This window comes from Orbicella faveolata, unplaced genomic scaffold, assembly GCF_042242905.1.
Source record: "Orbicella faveolata isolate gen_17 unplaced genomic scaffold, um_ofav_v1 contig_2, whole genome shotgun sequence".
NCBI classification, from domain to species: domain Eukaryota; kingdom Metazoa; phylum Cnidaria; class Anthozoa; order Scleractinia; family Merulinidae; genus Orbicella; species Orbicella faveolata.
Window position 1 is genome coordinate 20,530,048 of NW_028301547.1, and position 25,959 is coordinate 20,556,006.

Here is a 25,959-nt window from a genome sequence, read left to right on the forward strand (position 1 = left end):
CGACTGAAAATCAAAGATCATAATCTAAAGCCTACAGGGCAAAACCGCACTATCCTGAGACGACCTTTTCTTCTTTCAGAGAAAAAGTAATCAAGGCCACTCTCACAGACTAATTTTCATGCTGAGACAGCAATTCAGGATTTTCTAAAGCTGAGGTTATTGAAGTGGATTAGGATCTTGCGTTATGCAGTGATATACGCATAATTTCAATTACTTTATAACTTTTTTCTTTCTTGCCTGCATGTGAATCATGAATAGACACGCGAGCATGACATGTTTGGGGTTGTTTTCCATTGACAAGACATTTTACGGAACTTCCAGCTGGGAAGGAAATTTCCAATCGAAACGGAACTTCCGAAGAGGTAATTCTGTTCTCCTGTCGGACCGTTCCAAATGGCTTAATCGCATCGCCTGCAACAGTTCCAAGCCTTCGGTTATCACGGACATGCCAGATTTCCTGGATCAACCAGAATGGCGGCCGCCGTTCTTTTTTCCTGGAAACTATCTCTTGATATCTCGCCTGACTCAAATCATTTTCACTTGATTTGCTTTTTCAGTCGAACCTCCGCCATCTCAAACTGTGTTTCATTTCTCTTTTAGTGTAGCAGCGTTCAACTGCAGTCTGTTTACATGCCTACTCCCAGGGGGGGGGGGGGGGGAGGGCTCCCATATAAAAAGGACTGGGTACTCGTCATATCTGTTATTTTAGGATAAAAAAGCGTTTTTGGCACCCGTATTACGGCGTTCAGCCTCAAAAGGTTTACAGCGGGAGCTTTTGTGGGAACTCTAAGGCTACTGAGCCGAAGAAAAACGACAGAAGGTTTTTGACAATCGTTAAGGTGGTACCCTGAAATGGACCAAAAAGTTTGTTTAAATATGGTGAAGAAAGACCAATTGTGTGCTTTTGCACTCAAGAAGAGAAATTAAATTTTGAAAATTTTACTCAAAATGGTTGCTGTGGAAACCAGCCACAGCCTTTTGAGGTAGTGTTTTACAGTATTGACACTTCTTGCTCTTTTACAAAACAAGATTTGACTGTCAAATAAGCATATCGTGTAAGTTTCTGTTTTGGTTCTGTGCAATGAACCTAAGTTTTGACAGTTAACTCTCATTTTCAGCGCTTTTTACAGACTTTATTTGGAAATAACCTTATTTTATACCACACCCAGTGGACAAATCATCTCATGTCACGTGACAGACGTATAAATGTTACGATTTTTTGGTTTATATCATCACGACACTATTGGTCTTTGATATGGCCAAGTTTCAGGAATTCTACTTAAAAACTTGCAACTGGTGGAAATGTTGGCGCGAAGTCAGTCGGTACAAAAGTAAGCATTTGAAAAAAATGTACTTTAAGTTTCTTACACAAGCCACAATTAGCGGGGGAGGGGTGGGGAGCTGCAGATTGGATCTCGAGGAAGGGGGTGCAATGGTTGTTCTATTTTGTAAAAAGTTGCCGCAGTTGTGGGAAATATTCCTTTTCATATGGGAAATGAATGAGCCTGTGATGGCAATTCGAAGCAAAGCTTTTCACAACTTATTCTACCAATCGAGTTGGGCATGTCTTTGAAGTTTTTTTCTAAATAGTTTTGTTCATATATGTTAAAACTAATCTATATTTTTGGTCACGTTCTTATAGTAAACAGTCGTTGCTATGGCCGTTGCTACGTAAAAAAACTTATACCACTGTGTGCTTTCCTTAAATTTCACACTCATCTAGAAGAAAATTCGGCGAGATGGTTTCAAAATGTTTTTGACAAGTCCTCAAGGGTCTTAAGTCTTGCATTTCCAAGAAATTGAATTTTTCATGAACATCGCCATATTTTAGGGTACCATATCCCCTTAACGAGTAGAGGGTATTTGAGACAATCGTCTTTATCGTTAGTTTCAGTTGATGTGTTGTTTTAGAATTGTTACCTCTAATATTTAAGCCACGCCCACAAAACAGGATCTTAGTATTCCTTAAGGGTTCTTTTCAACGTTTCCGACAAGCAGCCCTGTCCTTTTTATATTGGAGTCTCCTTCCCCGTGCCTACGTTCCCTAATATCGTCGAGACGGGGTGAACGAAATTTTAAACATCTGCGGGAGATTATACAAGCGCGCACGCATCGATGTTGGAGGTGTGTACAGTAAATAGAAAATCAGGACCGCGTGGTCGCTCTTAACCCCTGCTCTCGTTTGCATTGTTCGCTTGGTTATCGCTAAAAAGATTCCGAAAAAAGTAAAGAAAGGGCCGTGGACGAGACAGAAAAAGATAACCCGAGTTATCTTTTCATTCGAGCCGTCTTTTGTTGAACATTTATGCACAGAGAGCAGAGGAGTCAAATTTAAGGTACAAACGCGGCGTGAATAAATCGATCTTGTTGATTCAAATTATTGTATGTGAACAATCTAAGCGTCAATGCGATCCTGTTAGAACCTGTTAGACGTCTTTGGAAACCCTATCCACAGGACGAAAGCCGCATACAGCAATATCTGCAGGCTCCACGTCTGTTGAAGTCCTATCCACAAGACGAAAACCGCGCACAGCAATGACTGTGGGCGTTGGATCTCGCAATCATTGTTGTATGGGGCTGTGGTTTTGTGGATTGGGTTTCCACAGACGCCGTAATGAACACGTCACGAAATAAACGAATTCTAAGTTATTGACTGTGTGCTAGAACATAGAATAAATGAGAAACAATGCCTTCTTCAAATTTTTATTCAGGAAAAAAAAACCCCAATGTTTAATTAATGTAGCCATTGCAATTACACGTGCGACCTTGGAACATTATTCCTTATAAAGCATATCCTATTTTGTATTGTTTCCTTCCTTTTTAAACTTAATCTAAAAATCTATATCAGTCCAATAAGCTAAAAATCGATAAAATTTAAAAACGAAACGTTAAAAAAAAAAAAAACTCGTAGAAATAGCAGCATGCCATTGATAAGCAAATCGAAGTGAGCTTCTCCTAAACACGCAATCTACTATGTTTCATCGACTTATCCCTAACTGTCGAATATTCTTCTCACCTTAGCTTTGTTAACTCAAATGTTTCTTGTAATTGACAATTATTTACTAAAAAGGAATTTAAAAAGAGGAAAGCTCTGAGATAAACTGTAACAGTAATTCATGGCCAGGGCCAGTTTTCATCCACGAGGCAATGATTGTCTTCATAATGTTTTATCAGACTTTTCCACATTGGATCCATACCAAGAAGATACTTGTTTCCTAAGGAAAATAACACAGTTATCAAGGAGGCGTGGAGTTCAAACTCTCCGACGTTCCAGCAAACTCATACCCCTCTCACTACAGACAATAGAGGGGTTGATAAAACTCCCCTTACGTTTTCGTTGTGTAAGATAAAATGTGGGTTATGGCACCATATGACGTCCATATGACATCGTTAAATCGGCCTTCTTGGATAGATTTCACTGTTTTCCCAGAAAGTCAGAAAATAACGAAACTTGATAGAAAACTACACCAAAATGATAGGAATTCTGCCGGGTTGTTTGTGTAACTAGGAAAAAACTGAAGATTTCTAACAAAAAAACCCAGGATTTTCGGGTTGAACTGCTCGTGAAAATAGTTTTGTATGATCGGTAGAAAGTAAAATAACTGCAAAAAAAAAAAAAAAAAAAAAAAAAAAAAAACCCAGTCCATCTCACCAATGATGCAAAGTCCCCTGCGAGCACGTGTGAGGCCAACATTCATCTGATGTTCATCTGTAAGGAAACCCAAGTGCTCACGAAGCCAGCTAAGAGATGGCTCAGGATCAATTTCATCACGCTTCAAGGAGCGAACCAAAGACATGATGACGTAATCCCATTCACTTCCTAAGAGAAGATGAAAGAATTATTCGCTCATTTATCTACGGTGGAATCCCGATTTCACGTACCCTCCGCTCGATTTTTGAATCCAACGATAACTCGACCCAAAAGTCGTTTCCATCCCGTCAGTCCAACACTATAATTTTATCCCCGATTTCTTGAACTAGCCGATTTTTCAGACCAATTTTCGTTTCCTTTGCAGGTTTGAAAGTTCGGGATTCCACTGTATTTGCAACAAAATCGCAAACTGACGCCATGTTACGAATAGCTAAATTCAAAGACATGAAGGCAATAAACAAACAAGTTAACAAACGACGTACATGCCCACCACAATTAAGTTGTCTTAAGCTTACAGCCATTAAAGCTATGTAGCCTGCGAGCAGGTTCTCATACGCGGCGGTTCGATCAAGGCGAAGCCGCGAGAGAGGAGCCGGCGAGCGAAATGAGCCCGGGAATTTTTTGTGCCAGGCCCTTGCCTGCTTGCTTCGCTCGCCGACTCTCTCTGGCGGCTTCGCTCGTGCCGCAGCAAACTAGAGCCTGCTCGCAGGATACTGCGTATCTTGCTTATAGTTGTAATGCTGACGCGTTAGCTAGGGAAGACCAGCCTTAAAGCAGCCCTGATCCCAGGCCGTTTCCCTCACTTGGAGGTGGGGCCAACTGAGAGAAATGGCCCTGGGATCGTGAGTGATCTTAAAGTTTTTAGTGACTCACGTCTCCAGCATTTGGTCTTAACCAGGCTCTTCTTAATGAGATCAATCGTATCACTCTGCTTGATTTCAATCCTTTTACCTTGACTTTTAGTGACAGTTGTCACCTGAATGTCCTCGTACGCTCCTTTCAAAAGCTCAGTGATTTTGCTCCGCTGTTCTCTGTAAGGCGACAAAATAACCACATCCGACTTGCGCACTCGTGGCGTGTGACGGTTAACAAGGTATTTGGCGATTTGAACCTACAAAGAAAAAAAGCGCGCATGTTTTGATAGAGTAATAATGATAATAAGAATTTGCGTGACTTCTGCTCGTCACGCCAGTTTTACTTTAAAATCTAAACTATCGTACAGTTACTATAGGATCGCTTTCATGCATTTTTAACAGTCTTCTACTCACGTTATGAGCAAGAGAAAGACGTTTTTCAAGATTTAAACAAGATGTTACAGTTATTTTCGAAAGTCGCAAATTTCAGGGCGTCACCATTTTTGAGCTTCGTTTATTACACGTAAGTATTTCAAAATGAAAGGAATCGAAGCGCGTTAAAGTTGGACGACTTATCCGCTACGAAACGTTGTGTGCAAAAGTAACAATTAATTAATGTTAGTTATGTCACCGGTGTAGACGGACTCTGAAACTTTGATTCATTGAAGTAAAAACGAGTTTGAGAAAACTAAATGGGCTAAATTTCGCAGCCCATTTTGTTGTTTGCTTCTCTCCTAAAGCCATTATTGTTTTCCAACAGGCTATGCAAACAATAATCTCCTACCCAAATCTCACTCTGTTTGACGCTGGCCGTGGGAGATCTGGGCTCGAGATTATGCAAGCAACCGTTATGATCACTGAATTAAGGTCATTGGATAAATTTTCACATACCGCCTTCCTGACTTCCTTCATGTTTCTCTTTGATTCTTCATTGCTCTCTGACGTGCTAATGACAGACGACTCTTCTTGCCCTTCAACATGACAGAAGGCTATTGGAAGATTCCTCTGCCGACGTACCTGGGCCGGCCAAAAGGTCACGGGGCTAGGATCACGTGACTTGACTGAGTCAGCTGTTTGAAGCTTTCCGCCATAAAAATGTTTTGATGGAAATTCACATATTCCATCGTGCTAGGAAGAAAAACAGGCAAGGAACGTTAAACGAATAATTTCTTGTTGTACAAGCACAATAGTGAATCGAAGATCTTGCTGATTCAGGAAAATATTTCTGATTCAGGAGAAACAAGGTTTACGTATAACTCTGAGTTACTAAATATGACATTTTTGCTTGGTCTTTTACGATTTTTCGGGAAATTCAACACGTACTATCTTTTAAAAGTGAGCGTTAATTATAAACTGTTGCTCCATTTGTGTAGCGCTCGGCATTAGGACACAAAATTGCGGCCCTCTTTCAACTGAATGTCTATTTTTATACTTAATGCGTATGTGTTCCATACTACTCACCATTCTGTACTGTAGCGCCAACATCTTAGCTCGATTAGAATACCTCTCGAACATGGACACACTCAAACCAAGTGTTTTTGCCACCTGGTCCTGAATGACGGGCTGTAATTGTTTGTGATCGCCAATCAAAACCACTTGGCGTGCTCCTGAGCACGTGATTGGCACGAGTGACTCAGGTTCCATGCACATGCCGCACTCATCCACAATGCATTGCTGGATGTTGTCACAGGCTTTGGTTAGCCTTGGACTTCCCGATGCTGCGCATGTGCAAAGAATGATCTGAACTCCAGATTTTTGAAGAGCCCATTTCTCGGCCTGTCCGATGAGCTTGTGCCGGAAAAGTAAAACAAAAATACCATGTTAACGTTGAGTAGCTTAAGAATCTTCTTCACATTTTCTTTCACATTGAATTCTCAGCCTTGAGATGGTACTCCTCAGTTTATCATCGTCAGTTTATCACTCGAGTTTTACATCCACATGAATAAAAAATAAAAGAAAAAAAAAAAAAAAACCCAGCACAATCCACTTGTGCCATTCTTACAGATGTGACGGAGCGAATACAATATTCAACTTTTGGCCACCCTTCATATTGTGAATAATATTGACCCCTTCTAACAGTGAAAGTATAAATTAGTCACTGACGTCAACTATCCTAAGTTATCCAAAACAACCCTTTATTGGTATTTTACTATAAATACGAGAAACTGTCATTATTAATAATTGTTGCCTAGTTAGTCAGGGAACAGTATCAACGCCTGGGTATTTTACAGGCGTTTGCAGGAGCACAAGAGCTTCAGTTTTACGCCACATCCTCCCTCCTCCTCCATGGACGAGACAAAATGTAACGAAATCAAGGGGATCGACTTCTTGCACCTGAAGGGTTAGTTTTTGCCCTGTATCATTTTATGTTTAACTCACTAAACGCTCCCCAGTTCAGCTTTGTCAGTTCTTCATCTTTCATTTTTCGTTAATCTATGATTATCTTGTAGGCTAAAAAGTGGTTTATAGTTTCATCTAAATTTTAATACTTTCACCTACGTCACAATATTCATTGACTTCCTTTTGGCCTATTCTCTCTTTCTTTGCTTTGCTCTGGTCGAATCCCTCTTCAAATTGTCGCAGCTCCTGTGAAAATGGGCACTCGGGCCCACGAATCACGTGATGAAGTGACACACATCGTATTTTTTCGCTGGAAATCTTTAATTCGTCCTCACTCCTTGTGGGTCTGGGTGGCTTCAGCTTGTTGGGAACTGGAAATTCCTTTTGCTCAATTTGATCACTGTAAACTCGGAGAACCTTCAGATTAGGAATCTTCAAAAGATACTCTGCAAAAAGGCGAGAAAAGAGGTAAAGAGAAAGTCTATGCCGTTGAGATTGTCTTCGAAATGTCGATCATTAATTAAACAGTAGTATCAATAGGAGAGCGACATTAAGTAAAGTTAGGCTAAATTTCACTTGAAACTGAAGATTATTCCGCAGTTTAGGCATAAAAATACACAAAATTGTCGGTTTTGTGCCGTAAACCTTTAGAGTGTCTATTCTAATACAACTAGAATACTCACCCTAGTTTTCTATGAGTGATAGTCAACTTGGCTACGCCTCGTTGGTTATTCGTTCATAGACAACGAATAGTCCAATTTTTCAAATAGCATTCTGACCACAGAAAGCTAACAACACAAGCTTTGCACTGTTTATGCCAAATGTGACTAGACATAGAGAACCGAAAAATGTTTTCAATACTCCTTATCGACAGTTTCCAACAGTATCAGGGGACATAACGAGATATAACGAATAAGGAACAACCCACCTGTGACCACGTCTACAGATTTGTTAGAAGGCCCACAATAAATAACTTGGGGCGGTGCTTTGTATGCTACAGCGCATTCAGTGTCACCAGTGTCTTTTTCCAAAACCTTGCCCGATTTTAACCGTTTGTTTCGCTCTGCGAACCAGTATGCGATGTGTACTCCAGTTACGGTTTTACCAGTGCCTGAAAAATATGAGATACTTTGAGTTGTATCTCCACGGCAACCCGTGAAAATGCTGCCGCCTAATAGCTGTTATGTCCTGCTTGAGATCTAGTGATGGAAAGTCTAAGCTTGGGCACTCAAAGACTCATGGTCAAGGGTAAAATCTGAATTAAGCTCATGCCTTCCGTTATGAAGTATTTGTGAAAAAAAAAAAAAAAATCAACAACAATAAGAAAAAAACAAAAAAACAAAAAAACAAAAAAACAATGGGATCCAGATTTGATCAGGAAACACAATGTAGTGCAGTGACATTGCGTACAATGCATACATCTGATAAACATTGCATTAGTGTGTGTCCACCCCTTAAAATTGCACGAAACAGTACAACATTTTTGCTGCGTCAGCAATGTTTCGAAATGTTGCCTGGCAAATTGCAATATGTGGCTATGTAGACTAAAGCTGTTTCGTACAATACATGTTTTCAATGTTCAGCATAAACAGAAGGAAAATTGGAAAATCATGTAGCTACTCGATGAGCTACAGCGAATGCAAACTATTCTCTACCTTCATACTGATATCTTCCAGCGGGTACGTAGTAATAAATCGTATGAAGCCAAGAGATTAAACACATGACGTACCTGGTGGGCCTTGGATCAGTGTAAATGGCTTGGACAGCGCTTCCCTCACTGCAGTCTCTTGATACCGATTCAACTTGTGAAATCCGTGTTGCATCAAAGACAAGTTGGAAGGGATCTCGTCGCCATAATTTTCTAAAGAAAGGAAAATAAAACATTTTATAATGATGACGAAACTGCTGATGATGAAGAGGACCATGATGATGATGATGACGATGCTAAAGATGACAATGACGGCGATGATAACGACGGCGATGATAACGATGCTTATGTTGATGATAATAATGAAGATGTTGTATTGTTTATTGGAGATTCTACGAAGAGGAAATACACAAGATACCTTTTGACGGTTCCTCTCCTTTGCAAATGGCATGAATTAGTTCTGATGAATCTTTAAGGTTAATGCACAGTGCTGCGTACATTCGCCTAAAAAAAAGCCGAAGGCAAAAAGTTAATTCATGTTGCAACTGATTGTTTAAATTCACTTAGTGAAAGGTTTTTAGAGCGCTTTTCAATTGAGTGTCGTAAAACCAAAATAATCACTTTAGCCAAGAAAACAAATAAGATACTTTTCAATTCTCAATACTCATACCTTTGAGGAAGTGTCCTATGAATGAGTTCTAAAGTACTTCTGTGACCATTTCCATGTGTGAGCCATTCCGGAATGTTTGATGCCGTCTGATGAAACTCCAGCCGTACTTCCACTATCTTTATTTCTTTTATGTTGGTTACTTTTTTGAGAATGCAGTGCACCACCCAGAAATCATCAGCTGGCTTGTTGTCACCAGAACTTTGAGCATCTGCAGAGGGCTGTGAAAAAACAAAGAACTGAAATAAACTCCCTAGTTGCAGGCAAGTACCAAGTTAACAAACCTATACTTACCTTTCTTTCATTTGACGTTTCATCGCCAGAAACCGAATCCCTGTCACCGTAGGGCACACGGATGCATGCAAGGTCTCCTGAGAAAAACATCAGCTGTCTGCTATCGCAGTAGTTCCAGGGAAGAGTAAATAATCCGCTTATGTTGTCATCTTCAAGCTCGTTTTTCCATGTCACGTTAAGGTCTTCAATAATGAATCCATCGTTCTCTTTGACGGCTTCCGTTGCAGCTTCCATTGCAAGTACTGGTTTCCAAGCCTTAATGTACTCATCAATGGTCTCATACCGCTCTCGTGATGCCTGATGTCTGGCTGTGTGCGCAAATGACTCCCTCGGGTATCTGTGGTGCTCGATGCAAATGTTGATGTGAGGATCCGCCTTGAACATTTGAATATCTGGTTGTAGAATTCCCCGTGTCATGTGAGGGCAGAGCTGTACAGAAAAGAATTCGCACTTTCTCAGTGCAATGCTCTTCTCATAGAAATGGTCTGCCGTCTCTTCAGATGACGGTGCTGCCTCTTCATTGTGATGAGGGTGCTTGTAATGCATACCACGAACATTGTGAGGCGACGTGGGTTGAGGTGGCTGGTCTCTTCCACGAGAAGCAGACAAGATACCCAATTTTGTTTCCGTTTGCTTGACGATAGCTGCCAGCTTGTCATCATCGTTGGCCCTTACGGCATCAAGTACACGAAGCCAGATATCCGAAGGGATCTCTGCTACTTCACCACCACCACCACCACCACCACTGTAACCAGGCTTGTTTTCTTTCTTTGTCTTGCTTCTGGCATCTGGTGCTATATACTTTCTAAATTTCCATTTGAGAACGATAGTCTTCTCTCTGCCCTTGCTTTCCTCTTCTTCTTTCAAGTCCACTAAATTGAGATGACTTAGAAGCACTCGTTTCTGTTTTCCCGCCAATTGGTCGTCTTCGTGGTTGGAAATATGAAGACTTATTGACTTATGTTCGATGGATTCAATGAAAACACGTGTCTCACGGCATCGCTGTTGAAGCTGGTTTGCCATATGAATCCTCTTGCAATGCTTTTCAAACTTTCTTGCGTTGTCACGCATGAAAGTAGAGCGGCGACATGCCTTCGCTATGTCGTCTTTAGAAGGGCTTTCTGCGTAACAGCTGCCAGACTGCAAAGCAAGAAGGAGTCGATGCACCACAATATCGATATATCGCCTTATCGGGGACGTGAAATGTGTGTAGCATCGAGTTCTCAGAGAGTAGTGGAAGATATTATCGGGTGGTTGATCCCCTTCACAAACGTACCGAGACTCAGACTGGATTCGGCGAAAGTTGGACATGGCCACAGCAACCTGGGGGTGGTTGTTCTCGTGACAAATCAGCTGGTGAAGCCTGGGTAGATCATTTGAGTCTACTGCATGACACATCGCACTCCAAACCGATTTTTGGACTTTAAACCTGACCCTGTTGTCGTGAAGTATGCTCAGTGTCGAGGCCTCGGTGGCTTCGTTATTAAACATTTCTGAAAACGTAAGTGACAATCTTGCGTACTTGCCGTGCGTTTCAATCCACTCGGCTAGTCTGTGATCCTTTGGAGGTAGCTGTATCCTCAGAGGTGCCAATTCTGAGCTCTTTTGTGACAAGAGCTTAGCAATTTCCTCATTAGCAAGGATCATCATTTCTTCGACCAGCTCATGAGCTTCAAAGCCTTCATCAACTCCCTCATTTTGCCAGTGATCAAAAGCACAGTCTCCCAAACGACGTCGTCTCCTTTTTTGTGCCAGGGAGCTTAATTGCCTGATCTTTTCGATGATTTCCACTGGAATGTCTCCGACACTTGAGACGCTGGAACAACGAATGGCCATCTGCGCCTCAGCATAACTCAGCCGACAACAGGATCGGATAATCGTGCGTTTTATACTTGGCTCAGCAGTCAACTTTCCTTCTTCGTCTAAGTTGACCAACACGGATACTGCCAAGCGGTCTTCATTGGGCAGCAGGCTGCAAAAATTTTCGCTCAGCTCTCGCGGCAGCATAGGGACATTTTTCTGCCCATCACCAGGGTAATAAGATGTGCAACGGAGAAAAGCTTCTTGATCCAGTGGGCTGTTTGGCTTCACAAAGAAACTGACGTCAGCAATGTGTATCCCTACCACAAAATTAGAGGAAGACGCATCACTCTCTATCGTCAGGGCGTCATCGAGATCCAAAGAAGTGAGAGGATCAATGGTAATAGCCCCAGTTACCTTGGTTCGATTTTTGCGTTCTGTCTCAGGAATGGACCATTCCAATGGAAAGTTTTCTTTGACATACTTCTTTGTTTCTTCCATAAATACGCGTCGTATTCCATGCTCCGCGTAGGCGATCTCCATGCTACTTTTCAAGTCTTCTCCTCTGGAAAGGGTTCTTACGACGATTCCGAGAGGATAGCGGAAGTCTCTCCTCCACTGACGGTACTTGACAACAAACAGGAACTTCCCAGTGAGGACCTCCTCTCTTTTCATCATCCTGACTTGTATCGCCTTTTCGTTTCGATCCTTCTTGTAGATTGGTATGTCCTTGCAGCTCTTGTCTGTCACATTCACCATTTTGGTGGCCGACTTGTTTATAGGCACCATCAGGGCAGGAGTTTCATAGTCGGTACTACATACAAACTGGCGCTCGTGTGGAGAAATGATGTGTTCCAATACACCTGAAGAAAAGAGAATTAGTTCTCGTAAGTCAAACGACCACTACTAAATATTGAAACGAAAGAATTAAGGAGCAATAATAAATCTTGTTTAAGACCAAAATAATGTTGCGTTGGCTTGTTTCAACGAGACTGCTTGCATCAGTTGTCAATTAGTTCAAACAACATCCAGAACGCAAGTGGTCTTCGCAACTTATTCGTTTTGAAAGATAAGAAAAATAGCTATATTTATCAATACGATCAACTTTTCAACAGCACTGAAATGCTTGCGGAGTCTTGCTAACGTAAAGTAAAGTATTTAGAGAAATTTCTAATCGTAAACTACTACTCGCTCAAAGGTGAGGCAATTCAAAGAGACTCATTCAACTTTCTTCTCAATTTTTGAAGCAATATTTAAGTTTGTAAGGAGAAAGTGAGTCGTCGTTGGCTACTTTTTGAAGTTTATTTAGCTTGGTTTCGACACATGTCTCCCTAATAAGATTTCAAATTTAACGCCGACCGGAATCCTTATGAAGAGGGTCAACAATAGGGTTCTCAGATCCCGCTTTCCCGCCCATTTTTTCCTGTTAATCCCGCCATCCCGCCTTTTTTTGCCTGGAAATCCCGATCCCGCCAACTTTTCAAAGACGTTTCTGCGTTCCTTATTAATTTTTTAAATTAATAATTAATTTAATTATTAACACAGAAACTTTTTAAAAATAGATATCGTATAAAAGATCACAAAAGAATTCAATGGGTAGCAGATAAGTAAGCACAAATGATTATAACGTTTCTTTCCGTAAACGGTTTACTGTTTTTTTTTCTTTTGTCCACGTATCAGTGAAAGAAAAAGATATTTCATTCCCATATTTAAGAGATGGCCCGTAAATACACTAGAGTGGCAGTCGTCACTTTACGTTAACTTCATAGATTTCGAGAAAGCATTCGATTCAGTCCACAGGGATAGTCTATGGTTGATTATGAGAAGGTACGGCATACCATCCAAGATAATCAACATGGTGAAAGCGCTCTATGCTGACTTTGAATGCGCAGTAGTGGATGGACACGACACAACAGAGTGGTTCAAGATCAAAACCGGGGTGAAACAAGGCTGTAGCATGTCAGGTTTACTATTCCTACTAGTCGTTGACTGGGTAATGAGAAATACATTGCAAGAGGGGAACACCGGGATAAGATGGAAGTTCACCACAAAGCTCGAGGATCTCGACTTTGCGGATGATATAGCCCTTTTATCATCGACCAGGCAGCACATTCAGACTAAGACCGGTAAGTTGGCGCATGAAGCAGAAAGGGTGGGACTGAAAGTCAATGTAGATAAATGTAAACTACTGCGAATAAATTCGAGGAACAACGATGTGGTGGAGGTGAATGGACGAGGAATAGAAAATGTTGATAGATTTGTGTACTTGGGAGCCACGGTTTCCAAAGAGGGCGGAGGCACTGAAGACATCCACAACAGAGTAGTCAAAGCGAGGGGGGTATTCTTGAAATTGAAAAAGATCTGGAGTAGTAACAGCATTAGTCGACGAACCAAAGTCAGGCTATATAAGACACTGGTAAAGCCAGTCTTGATGTATGGCTGCGAGACGTGGAAAATGAATAAAAGTGATGAGAATAAAATCGACGTCTTCCAAAACAGATGTCTTAGACGGATATTTAAGATACGCTGGCAAGAAAGAATTACAAACAAAGAAGTCCTGAAGGTGGCTGAGATTGAAAACATCAGTGAGGGCGTGCGAAAGAGAAGATGGAAATTCATCGGTCACATCATGAGGAAAGAACCAAATAAGGACTGCAGAACTGCATTAACCTGGACCCCAGAAGGGCGGCGAAAACGGGGTAGACCAAAGACAACATGGAGGAAGACAGCAGAGACAGAAAGGGAAAAAGCTGGATGGAAGAACTGGAGTGAGGTACAAATCGCAGCGGCTGACAGAGCTGGTTGGCGGGATTCTGTTGAGGCCTTATGTGCCACATGGCATGAAGAAGATAGGTAGGTAACCGTAAATACACTTTCAAAGCTTTCAAAGCTTTCTTTCAAAGCTTTCAGCGTCATGACTTTCCTTGAATTCTGGGCTCAGTTCTTTTCTTTCCGAATGAAGGAATTCCTGCTCGCGCATCATTTCCGTAATATATGGCGCATCGTACGGTAAATCACTATCACCGCCATCCGGTGTGGCCATCCTGGCCAAAACAAGACAAGCGCTCCGGAAAAGTTTGAAAGACTAGAAAAACTAGAAAGGATTGGGGGGGGGGGGGGGGGGGCAAGATTGAAGACGCAAGTGTCGAAAATGTCGGAAATGGACAGATGTTGGTCTAACGCGACCATTACCAAAATTTGGAACTTGCTAAATTTTTGCCAATTTTTTCCTCGTTAAAAATTGGAAGTATTTGAATCCGCTCTAATAGGACCCGGCCCGTCTCATGACGCTAACGTAGTTAAGCGATAATGGATACGTTTGGCAGAACATGAAAGTGTACAGAGTCGTTGCTATTCATTACTTGAAACCTGACGCAGCTATACGCACAAAAGGTTCGTTTCTGCCAGCTTGTGGTTTCTGCGCTGGTCAAATAACAATTTATGAGGTCATGTAAGAATTGAAACTCCATATCCCGGTCTGTTTCCCTTACGAATCCTGCATCCCAACCCTATAAAAACACGAAATACCGCTCCCGCTCGTAATTTTACCTCCCGCTTTCCGCCCCTGTTTTCAGCTCAAATCCCAAATATCACGGCGAAAAAAAGCCAAATCCCGCATCTCGCCAAACCTATTGGGGACCCTCTTATGAACACTCCAGAATTTCATCGCATTTTGGACCGCGATAGTAAAAAAAGGTCGCATTTACTTACCAACAACCTTTCCTTGTGCTTGAGGTCTGCTGTTCTCGTCCTGTGAACGAACTTTCTTTTCAACCAACTCCACAACAACCTTGTCTTTATCGAATGCTTGGCGGATCCTTCCTTTGATACTGATGGATGGGGTCTTCGTGTCTTCTACGTCTGCATATCCTATCTGGGACCTCTCCGGACTTAAACGAAGATTGCAGACGATGTATTTCTCTGGTTCGTCTTTAAGAAGCTTCTTTAAGACCGAACGATCTAGGAATTCCTGTTGCTTAGAGGATATCATGATTTTCTGAGGTCTTTCAGAGGGAGAGGTGTAAAAGCCAAGATTTGTAAGACGCACTTCAACGCGACCGTTTACAACTCGCACTTCTGGGAATAGACTTTTTATGTCAGCACCACCCTTGAATGACACACGCTGTGCTTCATTGACTGGTTGATGTTTAACATTGACATCTTTCGCTGCTTGTAGAGTAGGAAACTCCGAATCTTCAAACATTGATGCTCGTTGCGCATCCATCTGCAATGTTTCCTCGCATTTTTTCACAAACGCAAGAATAATTTCGTCCATATCTCTGGGAAATATGGTCTCATCTTCAAGAAGGTCGTCTTGAAAGTCCCCTGATTCAGCAATTTCGTCATCCTCGTCTTCCTCTGTCTCTTTTTTTTCTTGGTACTGAGCGGTGGTGTCAACACATGCGCCAGATTTTCCGTCCTGACCATCGTTTTCAGTGACATTTCCATTAATTTCTTGTCGATGATGCAATTCCCTTCCTTGGGTCTCTGATGGCTGGGCTTCTCCTACATTCTCTACTTGTCTTTTCCCTTCCTCAGTATCTTCATTCCTCAGGGCTCCTTCCTCTTGAGTGTCCTCTACCGTGGAATTTATTTCCTGTGTCTTCGGGAAGGTTGGGACGAACGCCTGTGCCTTTGGGTTAAGTTCGATACTGGCAATAGATGCGTTTATTTCTTTATCTAGTTCCTCCAATGACGTCCCATGAAGCCCTCCTCGTTTACTACATCTTTTGATGTAGTCTCTCCAAATGCTGCGACAATCTCCTACTGTGCAGAGAGAGACAGGATCTCCAATAACAGCTACCAAACACCTTGCCCTTGTCACGGCTGTATTCAGCAGTTTTGGATCCGACAAAAATTCCCAGTACAATTGTCGATCAGATCCACTGGAACGTAACTCTTGCTGTTGGGGCTTGCAAGTGTGAAATGTGCGAACGGTACTGATGAAAAGAACACGGAATTCTTCCCCTGAAGTTGAAGGCATGAAATAGATTAGTGAGTTACAATTTAGATTAAGTTATTGTTACAAAGTATGAGCAATTGTAGGGACTATTTGTAGCTTTCCTGTCGGCTGGTTAAGGGTTTTATGCAAAGTAAGTGATCGACAAAAGAGAACTTTGACGAGGCCGCATTGAAGTTTCTGGAATCGTCTTCTAGGAGAAGTAAAATTTACCTTGTACATTGTGAATTGTATCCACCTTAACATCCCTCAGATCTGGGTCCTTTCGTAGACTGTTTCGTATGGCTTGTACCTAAGCGTTATAAAAGTTTGGTTGAACTTTGATTGAATTCTCAATATTATCATGTAGCAAGCAAGAAATCTGCGACTAAATCAACAATAAGTCTATGACTGATCTGCCTTTCCCACATACCGGAACTTAGTTTTCTCCAAAAGAAATATAGCTCGAGGGTAGCGATCAAAGATCAAATATTTCTATTAGCACTCACCTAGTAAGAAAAACGTTTGTTAAAAAGTAAACCATTACAAACCGCAGGGTTAACTGGTGACGTCGACGTCAGTATGTACAAAAAGCAACTCCATTTACATAAAGGTATGGAAAACAATTTCAATTTTACCTGGTAACGATAAGAGGAGAGCACTGCGATATCAGATAGTTTCTTGGGACCCCAAACAGTTTCAGGCCAACTGTCTGCAAGCTCTTTCACCCTCTTAGCCACTTCGAAAACCTCAGACAGATTGATGTACGAGTTGTCGTGCTCCTTCTTTTCTTTGCCACGGGCGGAGAAGAATAACAAGGGACCGTATTTCGGGTGCTCTGGCTGTAACTCATGTCCACGAGCAACCAATTTTTCTCCGTAGAAGTTGTCAGAGGGAAATTGGAGGATATCCTTGTGGCATCGATAATTTTCAGTCAGGAACAAGACATTGGGGTTTTCCTTCGGGTTGTCATTTGATGCTTCAGTCTTGCGTTTGTCGTAAACGTCAAACAACCTCTCAGCCAGTGATTTTTGGAGACCCAGACTTCTTGCTTGAGGTGAATAAACTTCTGGGCTCATCTAGCATAGTCGCACCACAAAAGAAAAACGTCACAAAAAATTTATTTAAAGGTGAAGTGTCTTTTCTGTGCCTGTTAGGAGACTGTGGATTAGCTGCGTTAGATAAAGCATTTAATGCTTAATTCCACAATAGCTGGCTTATACATGTGTAGCTAATTAAGACAGCAATCCAGTGTTTTTATTTGGAAAGAAGTCCCAAACATCATTAGTAAGTACGCTGAATTCAACTTTACCTGCATGTGATCGCCTGTGAAGACAACTTTTGTGTTTGGCCCTGCGAAGATCAGCGGAGTCAATACTTCGGGCTCAAGAGCTTGGGCAGCCTCGTCGATTAGGATATGAGTGAAGAATCCATGTAACACTTGCAGATCAAGAAGCACCAGTGAAGTGCTCAGGGTTGTAACCACTACCCGATGTTCAACCAAGTCGTCACGAGAAGGTAACACGAACGTGTCATTCCTGATCAAACAATATTTCCTTGCTGTCTCGGATGCCGTTTCTAGTCTATCGTTGGTATGAAAAAAAGAAAAATTATTAAATTTTTTATGAGGGTGCATGGTTTGGAATAACTTAACAACGTTAAGGGATGCGGTGAAGATGTGTGGATATAAGATATTTTTTATGTTGTCAAAAGTTTAAAAACATTAACTGTGAGCTAGATGTTTCTATCGGATAATAGTTGGACAGGGACGAAAGCTGAACCTGTTGTCATTCGACAGAAACTGAAACTGGATGGCATTACAGCTTTAGCAAAACCCAGCTGATAATATATTTAGGTAAAGAATATCGATATGCGATAAACTCGTTTATCCAGATTTCAGCTACAACGATGATGGGATTTTTAGTTATGCGCTGGGTTATACTAATCGAAAAAGTAAATAGAAGCGCGAAAAAAAAAAAAAAATTACGTTTTGAGGAATGTTGGGTACACAACCAAGTAAAACAGACAAGAGAACATCAGTGGACGTTTGGGAGAATGAGAAATGTTGCGGACACACTGCGAAAAAGGCAAAGGAGAAGAAGTCATTTAGCTCGATTATCAAAATGTCATTTCTTTTTCTCGCTCCAGCGTTACGTCAGCAGCTCGCGCTATCGAATAATAGAAGTACAGCTTCGTTTTTGAGTGCTTATCATTTATATTGTAGTTCTACCTTCTCATAGGCTGATAAACCCTCAAAGGCCTTGCTGCTGGTATGCCGTTCTTCTTCGTCAGGTACTCATGCAACAACTCCACGTGTATATCTGCTGCACGGTTTGAGTGGGTGCAAAGTAGGATCCTGTGAGACTTGTCCACTTGTACCAAGAGACGAACAGCTTGATACAGAGTAAAAGTCTTACCTGTCCCAAAAGGACCAAACACAACCAGAGGCGGAGCGTTGTACTCGGGCAAAGCAATTCGCTCGATAACTTCCTTTTGATTCTTATTAAGCCTTTCATCGAGAAGCCACTGCCAACGGATTTTGATCTACAATTTTAACATTTGTTACTCATTACTCCTAAGATACATTGGCAAAGTTTTTAAAAGGTATTTGTTCTGATAAACAAATATGGGGGACAATATGTCAAAGTATAAGTTTTTGAGGAATAACAGAATTAACACCCAGATTTAAATTACTCCTTTTTGAAATCTATTTAAACTCTGTAAACGAACCAGTCTACTTGATCAAAGCTTGACATTATTCACTATTCTCCTTGTGCGAAAAAAAAAAAGCTTAAAGTTATTTAGCGACTGGGGATGTTATCGTGTAACCTGCAAATAAATATACTGTTCTTTTATTTTATCGAAAATTATTACTTACATCACTTTTGACAGGCTCAGTTCTTGGTTCGGGGAAAATAAGCCGCAATTGCCCTTTGGTGAGCCTATCAACGGCTGCGTGCATTTCACAAAGTGGCGTGCGGTTCAGCTGGAACTGGGCATTTACATCAGTATCACAGGTATCATACAGCTTCAGGTCGGAGCACATCTTGGACGACAGTCTCAACACAACGCATTCACTCTCCACTTTCTCCACAGGAGCCTCGTAGACTTTGTTAGAGACACTGTCAGCAACCTGGAGCCAAACTGAGCTGACGTTACGGTACAGAAGTCGACCAGCGGCATCATCAGGTCTCAGCGCATCTTCCTCTTGCAAGTAGAGGACACCGAACAATTCACCATCCACTGCACACTTCATTCCAGTCCTTTCGTCGAAAATGTTCCATTGAGCATGTAACTGGGTTTTAGTCAAGGTGTACCTATATGAAAGGGAAAAGGTTTATACCCTTATTTTCGCTTAGTTTTGTTATGGGGTTAATTAAGAGTCTTATGAGTAGGATTTAAGAGCTGATGTTTTAAGCGATATTCTTCCTAAAAAAAAAGATAGAGAATGCTAGATAAAATATCATGACAGGATCTTCAGTTGTTTTTCGATCAGCTGCTGTGCCTTAACTTGATGCCTTGCATTGTCATCTTCTCAGTCGAGATTTCGTAAATTGAAAGTCTGGTTTTTTTTTGTTGTTTCTTTAGTTTGACATATCGATAATTATCCCGCAAGTTATTTCAAATGTCATGCCGCATGCAATACCGCACCTATTCCTCCTTGCACTGCGCTTAGCGGTATAATGGAGTCGAGATGATAATTACTTGTGTTATGCTTGAAAGAATTAATCCACATGCAATTTATTTAACCAGTTACTGTACCTTTCCGCCTTATAGCCGGACTAACCACCTAAAGAGAAAGCATGCATTATAGTCTTTCGCTCTGCACGTGTCTTATAGAAATTAAACTTAAGCTTTCATTCAGTTACACCAGTTCTGCACTTCAAAATACCTTAGTGATCCTTAGTACACTTAGCAGGAATGAAATAATCATAACTGACTCAGTGTGAATACCTTAATTACTCCAACTAAGTAAATCGTTTCAATTTTTACCGTGAAATCTCATCTTTCATGAAACCTTCCTCCACAAACAGTAATTGATGCATTAGACTCTTGTAGACGGCAGGACTCAGGGTCTCGGCTGTGATTTCCCTTTTCTTAGGAAGACAGTACGTCCTTGACAAATGTTCTGCCTGAACAGCCTCGCTTGTCCCATGAACGAACCTAACCACTTCCATGGAAACTTCGTCCCAGACGGCTGGTGGAGACGTAGTGGCATGCTCCGGGACAATGGACGTTTGAGACAAGGACTCGCTCATTACATCAGCGTTCAGTCTCTTTACCAAGTAAGGCTTTTTCCCAAAGTCGAATAGAACCAGTTGCTCAAAGCTTCCATACAGACGAGATTCGAAAGTGACAGTCAGGGATACTTCCAGTCGTCCAGAAGGCCGGTTTGTTCTTGGAGATTGGTACCAGGTATCATTGAGCTTGGCTGTGTAACACAGCTTGTAACTTTGATGACTTGGGGTATCTTGATAGCATCTCACTCGAATGTCTGACAGTTGATAGCAGTTGTGGTATCGATGAAGTAGAAGGACTTGCTCTAAGTATCCTACTTCTAGCGTCTGCGAGAAAGAAAAGATGGCGGTATGTTTAAAGATACATCGCTTTTTTTGTCAGTGGTACCAACAGTTTTCAACCCAACCTCACCCGTTGCTTTACCTATTTCCAACGTTGAACGTGAATGGTACCAATTCCTCAATAACTATAGAGAACTATAGAGTTAGAACAGGTTACCACCCTCTCGGAAATGGTCTTTCAAAGTAGAGTCTATAGAGGATTTCTCTTTGGAACTGTACCTATTCATCTGGAATATGAATTATAACATTACAAGCACTTTTATATCTCCAGATTCACGCAATACTGTGTTTTAAAAACGTCAACCACAGAATCATAATTTCCTCTCAAGCTGTGCAAAATAAACATGGCAGCGCGCTGAAAATCTGACATCCTAAAACAGCAGATGCGAAACGCACAGCAGTCAAAACAGGAAAAGAACCGGCGCTGTAACAATTTAACGCGAACACCAACTTGTGGATGATTTGGAACAAAACTGCTTCTTAGCCAAGATTCTCTTTAAAGTATCGTTAATGTTTAAGAAATAGAAAACATGTACCGTGTTTCTATCAAGTTATAGAAACACGAGTGGAAGTTTGGGAGAACGAGAAATGCTGTGGGAACACGAGCCGCAGGCGAGTGTTTCCACAGCTTTTTTGAGCGTTTCTATAACTCGATAGAAACACGAAGAACATGTTTTCTATTTCTTTTAGAAAACACCGCGGCGAAAAAACGGAAAACAACTTGGTTACTTTGATTATCAAAATGTAAATTCTCTTTAATCACGCCATCATTACGTCAACAGCTCGTGCTAGTTCTGTGTTTCTGTCAAGTTATAGAAACACGATTTTTAACCAATCAGCGCGCGTATTTTTTTAGGACTGTTTTCTAATTATATATATTATGCGTGGAATTGAATTTCACTGACCTTGAAAACAAGGCTGAATGTCCATTGGAACTTGTGTGTTTCATTCTTGTCTTGAAGTCTTATATTCAATTCGGGAGGTGCGCAGGTAACCTCCACCCCTGACAGATCTTCGACTCGCTGTTGACAATAGCATAAAAATGATCAGTCCAGTGTTCACACAAGCGGTCAATCACTCCTGTGGAAACCCCTTGTGGAAATCGATCACGCGGGAGCAAGTTTACACTCCCCACTCCCCGCGCTAATCTGCCATGCCGGCCATTACTCCGAAGATAATTACTTAACCCGTTGAGCTTCGGGAAACGCTGCTCCTCGCTTTTAATGAAAAATGGACTACTGCCTTAAGACTGAACATCAAACCTGATACGGCTTAATAGACCCGGAATTTCCTGAAGTAAGATGAATGGAATTATAGACCATGTGTATAGCCATAAGCAAGCAAAAATAATTTCAATAAAATGTTACTGTTTGTTTTGTGATCTTTTCTGGGCAATCACTGAGAGAGTGATAAATCAATAGTAAATGCTCTATAAAAGATCACTGCAGTTAACAGGGCGGCTTAAGCAGTGAGCGAAAATAAAGCCTGAAAACAAATTAAAACGATCGTAATTCGAGGACATGACCCCTGTGATACTGGTGCTGTGCTCTACTAACTGAGTTATTGAGCCAACTTGGGGCCAGCCTTATATGTTTTTATCCCCTCTGGGACTCTGTTTCATAGATTCGAAAAAAGAAGAATACAAAAAAAAAAAAAAAAACAAAAAACATAATAATTAGTGACTCACATCTTTTGCTGGTCCTTTCAAAATCTTTGATGCCATTTCCAAAGAACATACTTCTTCCTTCTCCTCGAGTTCCTTTCTAAGTTTTTCCTTCCTCTTCCTGTCGTACTCTTGTTGCCATTCTTTTAGCTCCTCAGGGCTATGCGCAAAGATACACCCTCTTCCATATCTGCATCTCTCGTGTGTATAAAAACTGTAAATGAAGATAGGTTTGAAAATACGTTTTACTTACAAAGGACGAATGTGTAGCATATCGATACAGCATCTTCTAAGTTATTATGGTGTAAGTAAAATATATTTTTCATACCTTTTGCATATTCTATAGGAGCCATTTGTCACTCCTGGTGGGGAGGGTCTGTACCGTAGTTGTACTGCAGGTTGCATTGTCGAGGATACAGGTCGCATACTCCCAGAAGAACCAGTGAGAGTCTCACGAGGAGTAGGAAGAACTAGTCAATTAGAGGTACAAAGTCACCATTATGCATTTTTCATTTACAGTTAAGAGGAAGCAGACATAATTAAAAAATGCTCTACTCAAACTGACGTCAAAATAAATTTCCAATAAATCATAAAAACTCGACTAAAAGTCAGCTTTTTAGTCATTGAACTCGTATTGATCGATTTGTGTTAATAAACTTTAAATGTATCAGTGCTTTCTCTGCAAATAGCTACATAGTACTGATGTGATCGAGACATTATTTGTGGAAATATCACAATCTATCATCTTTTTATTGCGACCAAGTATTTCGCGAGTTGTAGAATTAACGTTGGGAGTTGGGAGTTGGGAGTTGGGAGTTGGGAGTTGGGAGTTGGGAGTTGGGAGTTGGGAGTTGGGAGTTGGGAGTTGGGAGTTGGGAGTTGGGAGTTGGGAGTTGGGAGTTGGGAGTTGGGAGTTGGGAGTTGGGAGTTGGGAGTTGGGAGTTGGGAGTTGGGAGTTGGGAGTTGGGAGTTGGGAGTTGGGAGTTGGGAGTTGGGAGTTGGGAGTTGGGAGTTGGGAGTTGGGAGTTGGGAGTTGGGAGTTGGGAGTTGGGAGTTGGGAGTTGGGAGTTGGGAGTTGGGGTTGGGAGTTGGGAGTTGCGAGTTACGTTTCGAGTTGCGAGTTGTGGAGTTGTGGAGTTATGGAGTTGCGAGTTGCGAGTTGCGAGATGCAACGATATTACTAACCTGTCTAGTTATTCAACCGGATTCTGGCGGCCCTGACTGTGACCAGATCAACAGGGTTGCACTGTATTTCGAAGTTTGGTGACCTTCGCATTCAGAAAGTGCTACCACTACGCTGATTAATTTGTTAAAGTCTGGCTTCACTTAAATGTAAGAGAAAAGCTTATCACTAGAAAAGATCGGGTGACTGAGATGATGTCTCGTAACATTTTTTTGGATTTGTCGACAAGTTTGACATTTCTGTTGGGCCAGAGATTTTCCAACTTGTCGTGTCCAACGTCACATTAGGATACTGTTGAGAAGTGAATTATTCGTTTACTTGCTCCCTTTGATGTGAACGAAATAAAATAATAATTTATAATTTATAACGCGCAGACTTCCAGCAATGCTCCGTCGCGCATAAAAATTGCACAAAAACCATAATACATTAAAAATTTAAACGTGGAGGAAAAAATGACATAATTTTAAAATACGTTGTCGGATAAAACCACGAAACGATCTGAAATAAATAATATATTATTTTCCTTTTTGCCAAGCGAGTGATCGGAGTGGCCACATTTAAACCAGGTTAAATTGAAGGAAACGTGCTGTCAGTTACGTTTAAATGCTTGGCCAAATGCGCGCGATTTTAATGCGATATATATATGTTATTGAACTTAGTTGAGGCCCGTATTGGAGAAATATTGGTCGAGTTCCTTTTTTCGCAGATTTGTGGACCGAGCTCATATGTACTTTTAATGAATCATGAACGATCGCAATGCGCCCGGCAAAATTTTCCCCATTTAACAGCATCCAAAATAACTTTTTTTATGAATGTATCCCAATATTTATAATCATAGACTGGAGTCTGACTGAAGGAATAATTTTCTTTTATGTTAACGCGTTGATTCCCCTATATTTCGCAATTAGCAACTCCACAATTCGCATTTTCCCCTCTTCCCCCTTATTCAACTTACCTCCTTCCCTTTCCATGGTCCACATGTTTAATTCTAGTTGGCCGTGAGCAAATGAGCACGGAGTCTTCAGGCATGGTTTATTAGACACGTACTGCGCACACTCCTTAAACGCAACTTTTGCGGAGACTTCAGCAGGATATGGCCTTATTAGCTGCCATTGTTTGCTGTTGTCACTCCAGACAGCGTACTTCAGTCTTGAACGATTCTCGCAGCCTTTACAGGCCTTGGTCTTCTCGTAGATGCTCGCCGGTCGTTTAAGGTTTTTCCAAAGAAAGTCATCACACACGACATAAACTCCTTTTGGGATCTTTCGAAAATCATTGTCGGAGTTCGACGACGGTACAGAACCAGTCTTCGACGGCGGCGCTGCAGGGGAGGTCATAGTGGCTGGCTTACCAGATGGCGGAAGTGGTGTAGAAGGTCTTTTATACGGTTCAAAGCTTGTAGACTGAGCAGAAGATGACGTATTGGTAGAGCTATCTGCGGCGGAGCTTTGACATGGAAGACGATTGTGAGCCACGTGGGACGTCACGTTAGCGGGTGTTGTTGAAGGTACGACTGGCGTTGAAGGTCTCCCAGATGATTCAAGACTTGCAGAAGTCGTAATGGTGCGTTCGCGCGAGGCTGAGACTGCGGGTGCAGAAGGTTTCGCAGATTGTTTAACAACTGAAGACCAAGTGGGAGGTGTAGTACTTTTAGAGCTAACTTCAGAGGAGCTTTTAGACGAAACAGCTTCTGTGCGACCCACGTGGGAAGTCGTAATGGGTGGGACTGGTGTAAACGTTCTCTCAGATTGGTTAAGGATTGAAGACCGAGCAGGAGATGTGGTATCTTTAGAACTATCTGCAGGGGAGCTTTGAGACGAGACAGCCTCTCTACGACCCACGTGGGAATTCGTAATGATGGGTTTCTCCATAGGTGGGACTGGTGTAAACGTTCTCTCAGATTGGTTAAGGACTGAAGACCGAGCAGAAGATTTGGTGCATTCAGAGCTATCTGCAGTGGAGCTTTGAGATGAAAAGGCTTCCAAGGGACCCTCTTGGGAGGTCGCAACGACGGGTTCCTGCCACGGAGGCACTGGTTGAAAAGATCCACCAGACGTCTCAAGGGGAGAGGACCAAATCGAAGTATTGTTAGAGTCACCTGTAGTAGAACTTTGGGATGGAACAGCTTCTAAGCCAGGAAATCCATTCACAGTTGAACCACCAAAAGAGGCCACCGAAACACCTATATTTTCAGCCGTATGGAGTGGCATGCTATTGGTACCATTTTCCTTCACCACAGGCTCCATCATCATGGGGGCTGCTGCAGTATTGGCCCGAAATAACTGTAGACTTACTTCAGGGGAGGCGAGAACTATTAAAAAAAAAATAGAAATGTGTAA

General features: G+C 41.7%; 1 protein-coding gene across 4 annotated transcripts in view; it reads right to left on the bottom strand.

Annotated features, from left to right (window-relative positions):
- Positions 1 to 2,687: 2,687 nt before the first annotated feature.
- LOC110043474 (3'-5' exoribonuclease HELZ2-like) overlaps positions 2,688 to 25,959 on the bottom strand; it is a 35,603-nt gene continuing 12,331 nt past the window's right edge. For all 4 annotated transcript variants that reach the window (XM_089290195.1, XM_089290196.1, XM_089290197.1 and 1 more), the window contains 22 exons: positions 24,576 to 25,931; positions 22,766 to 22,907; positions 22,462 to 22,651; positions 21,680 to 21,796; positions 20,188 to 20,759; positions 19,073 to 19,511; positions 18,425 to 18,738; positions 17,507 to 17,777; positions 16,833 to 17,273; positions 16,429 to 16,507; positions 14,967 to 16,223; positions 9,456 to 12,118; positions 9,165 to 9,382; positions 8,913 to 8,998; positions 8,576 to 8,707; positions 7,775 to 7,957; positions 7,006 to 7,292; positions 5,968 to 6,294; positions 5,398 to 5,634; positions 4,604 to 4,763; positions 3,653 to 3,820; positions 2,688 to 3,215 (listed from right to left, as the gene is read on the bottom strand). In XM_089290195.1, coding sequence (XP_089146321.1) covers positions 3,115 to 3,215; positions 3,653 to 3,820; positions 4,604 to 4,763; positions 5,398 to 5,634; positions 5,968 to 6,294; positions 7,006 to 7,292; positions 7,775 to 7,957; positions 8,576 to 8,707; positions 8,913 to 8,998; positions 9,165 to 9,382; positions 9,456 to 12,118; positions 14,967 to 16,223; positions 16,429 to 16,507; positions 16,833 to 17,273; positions 17,507 to 17,777; positions 18,425 to 18,738; positions 19,073 to 19,511; positions 20,188 to 20,759; positions 21,680 to 21,796; positions 22,462 to 22,651; positions 22,766 to 22,907; positions 24,576 to 25,931 — 9,740 coding nt within the window. In that variant the 3' untranslated portion in view covers positions 2,688 to 3,114. The remainder of the gene's footprint in view (positions 3,216 to 3,652; positions 3,821 to 4,603; positions 4,764 to 5,397; positions 5,635 to 5,967; positions 6,295 to 7,005; positions 7,293 to 7,774; positions 7,958 to 8,575; positions 8,708 to 8,912; positions 8,999 to 9,164; positions 9,383 to 9,455; positions 12,119 to 14,966; positions 16,224 to 16,428; positions 16,508 to 16,832; positions 17,274 to 17,506; positions 17,778 to 18,424; positions 18,739 to 19,072; positions 19,512 to 20,187; positions 20,760 to 21,679; positions 21,797 to 22,461; positions 22,652 to 22,765; positions 22,908 to 24,575; positions 25,932 to 25,959) is intronic.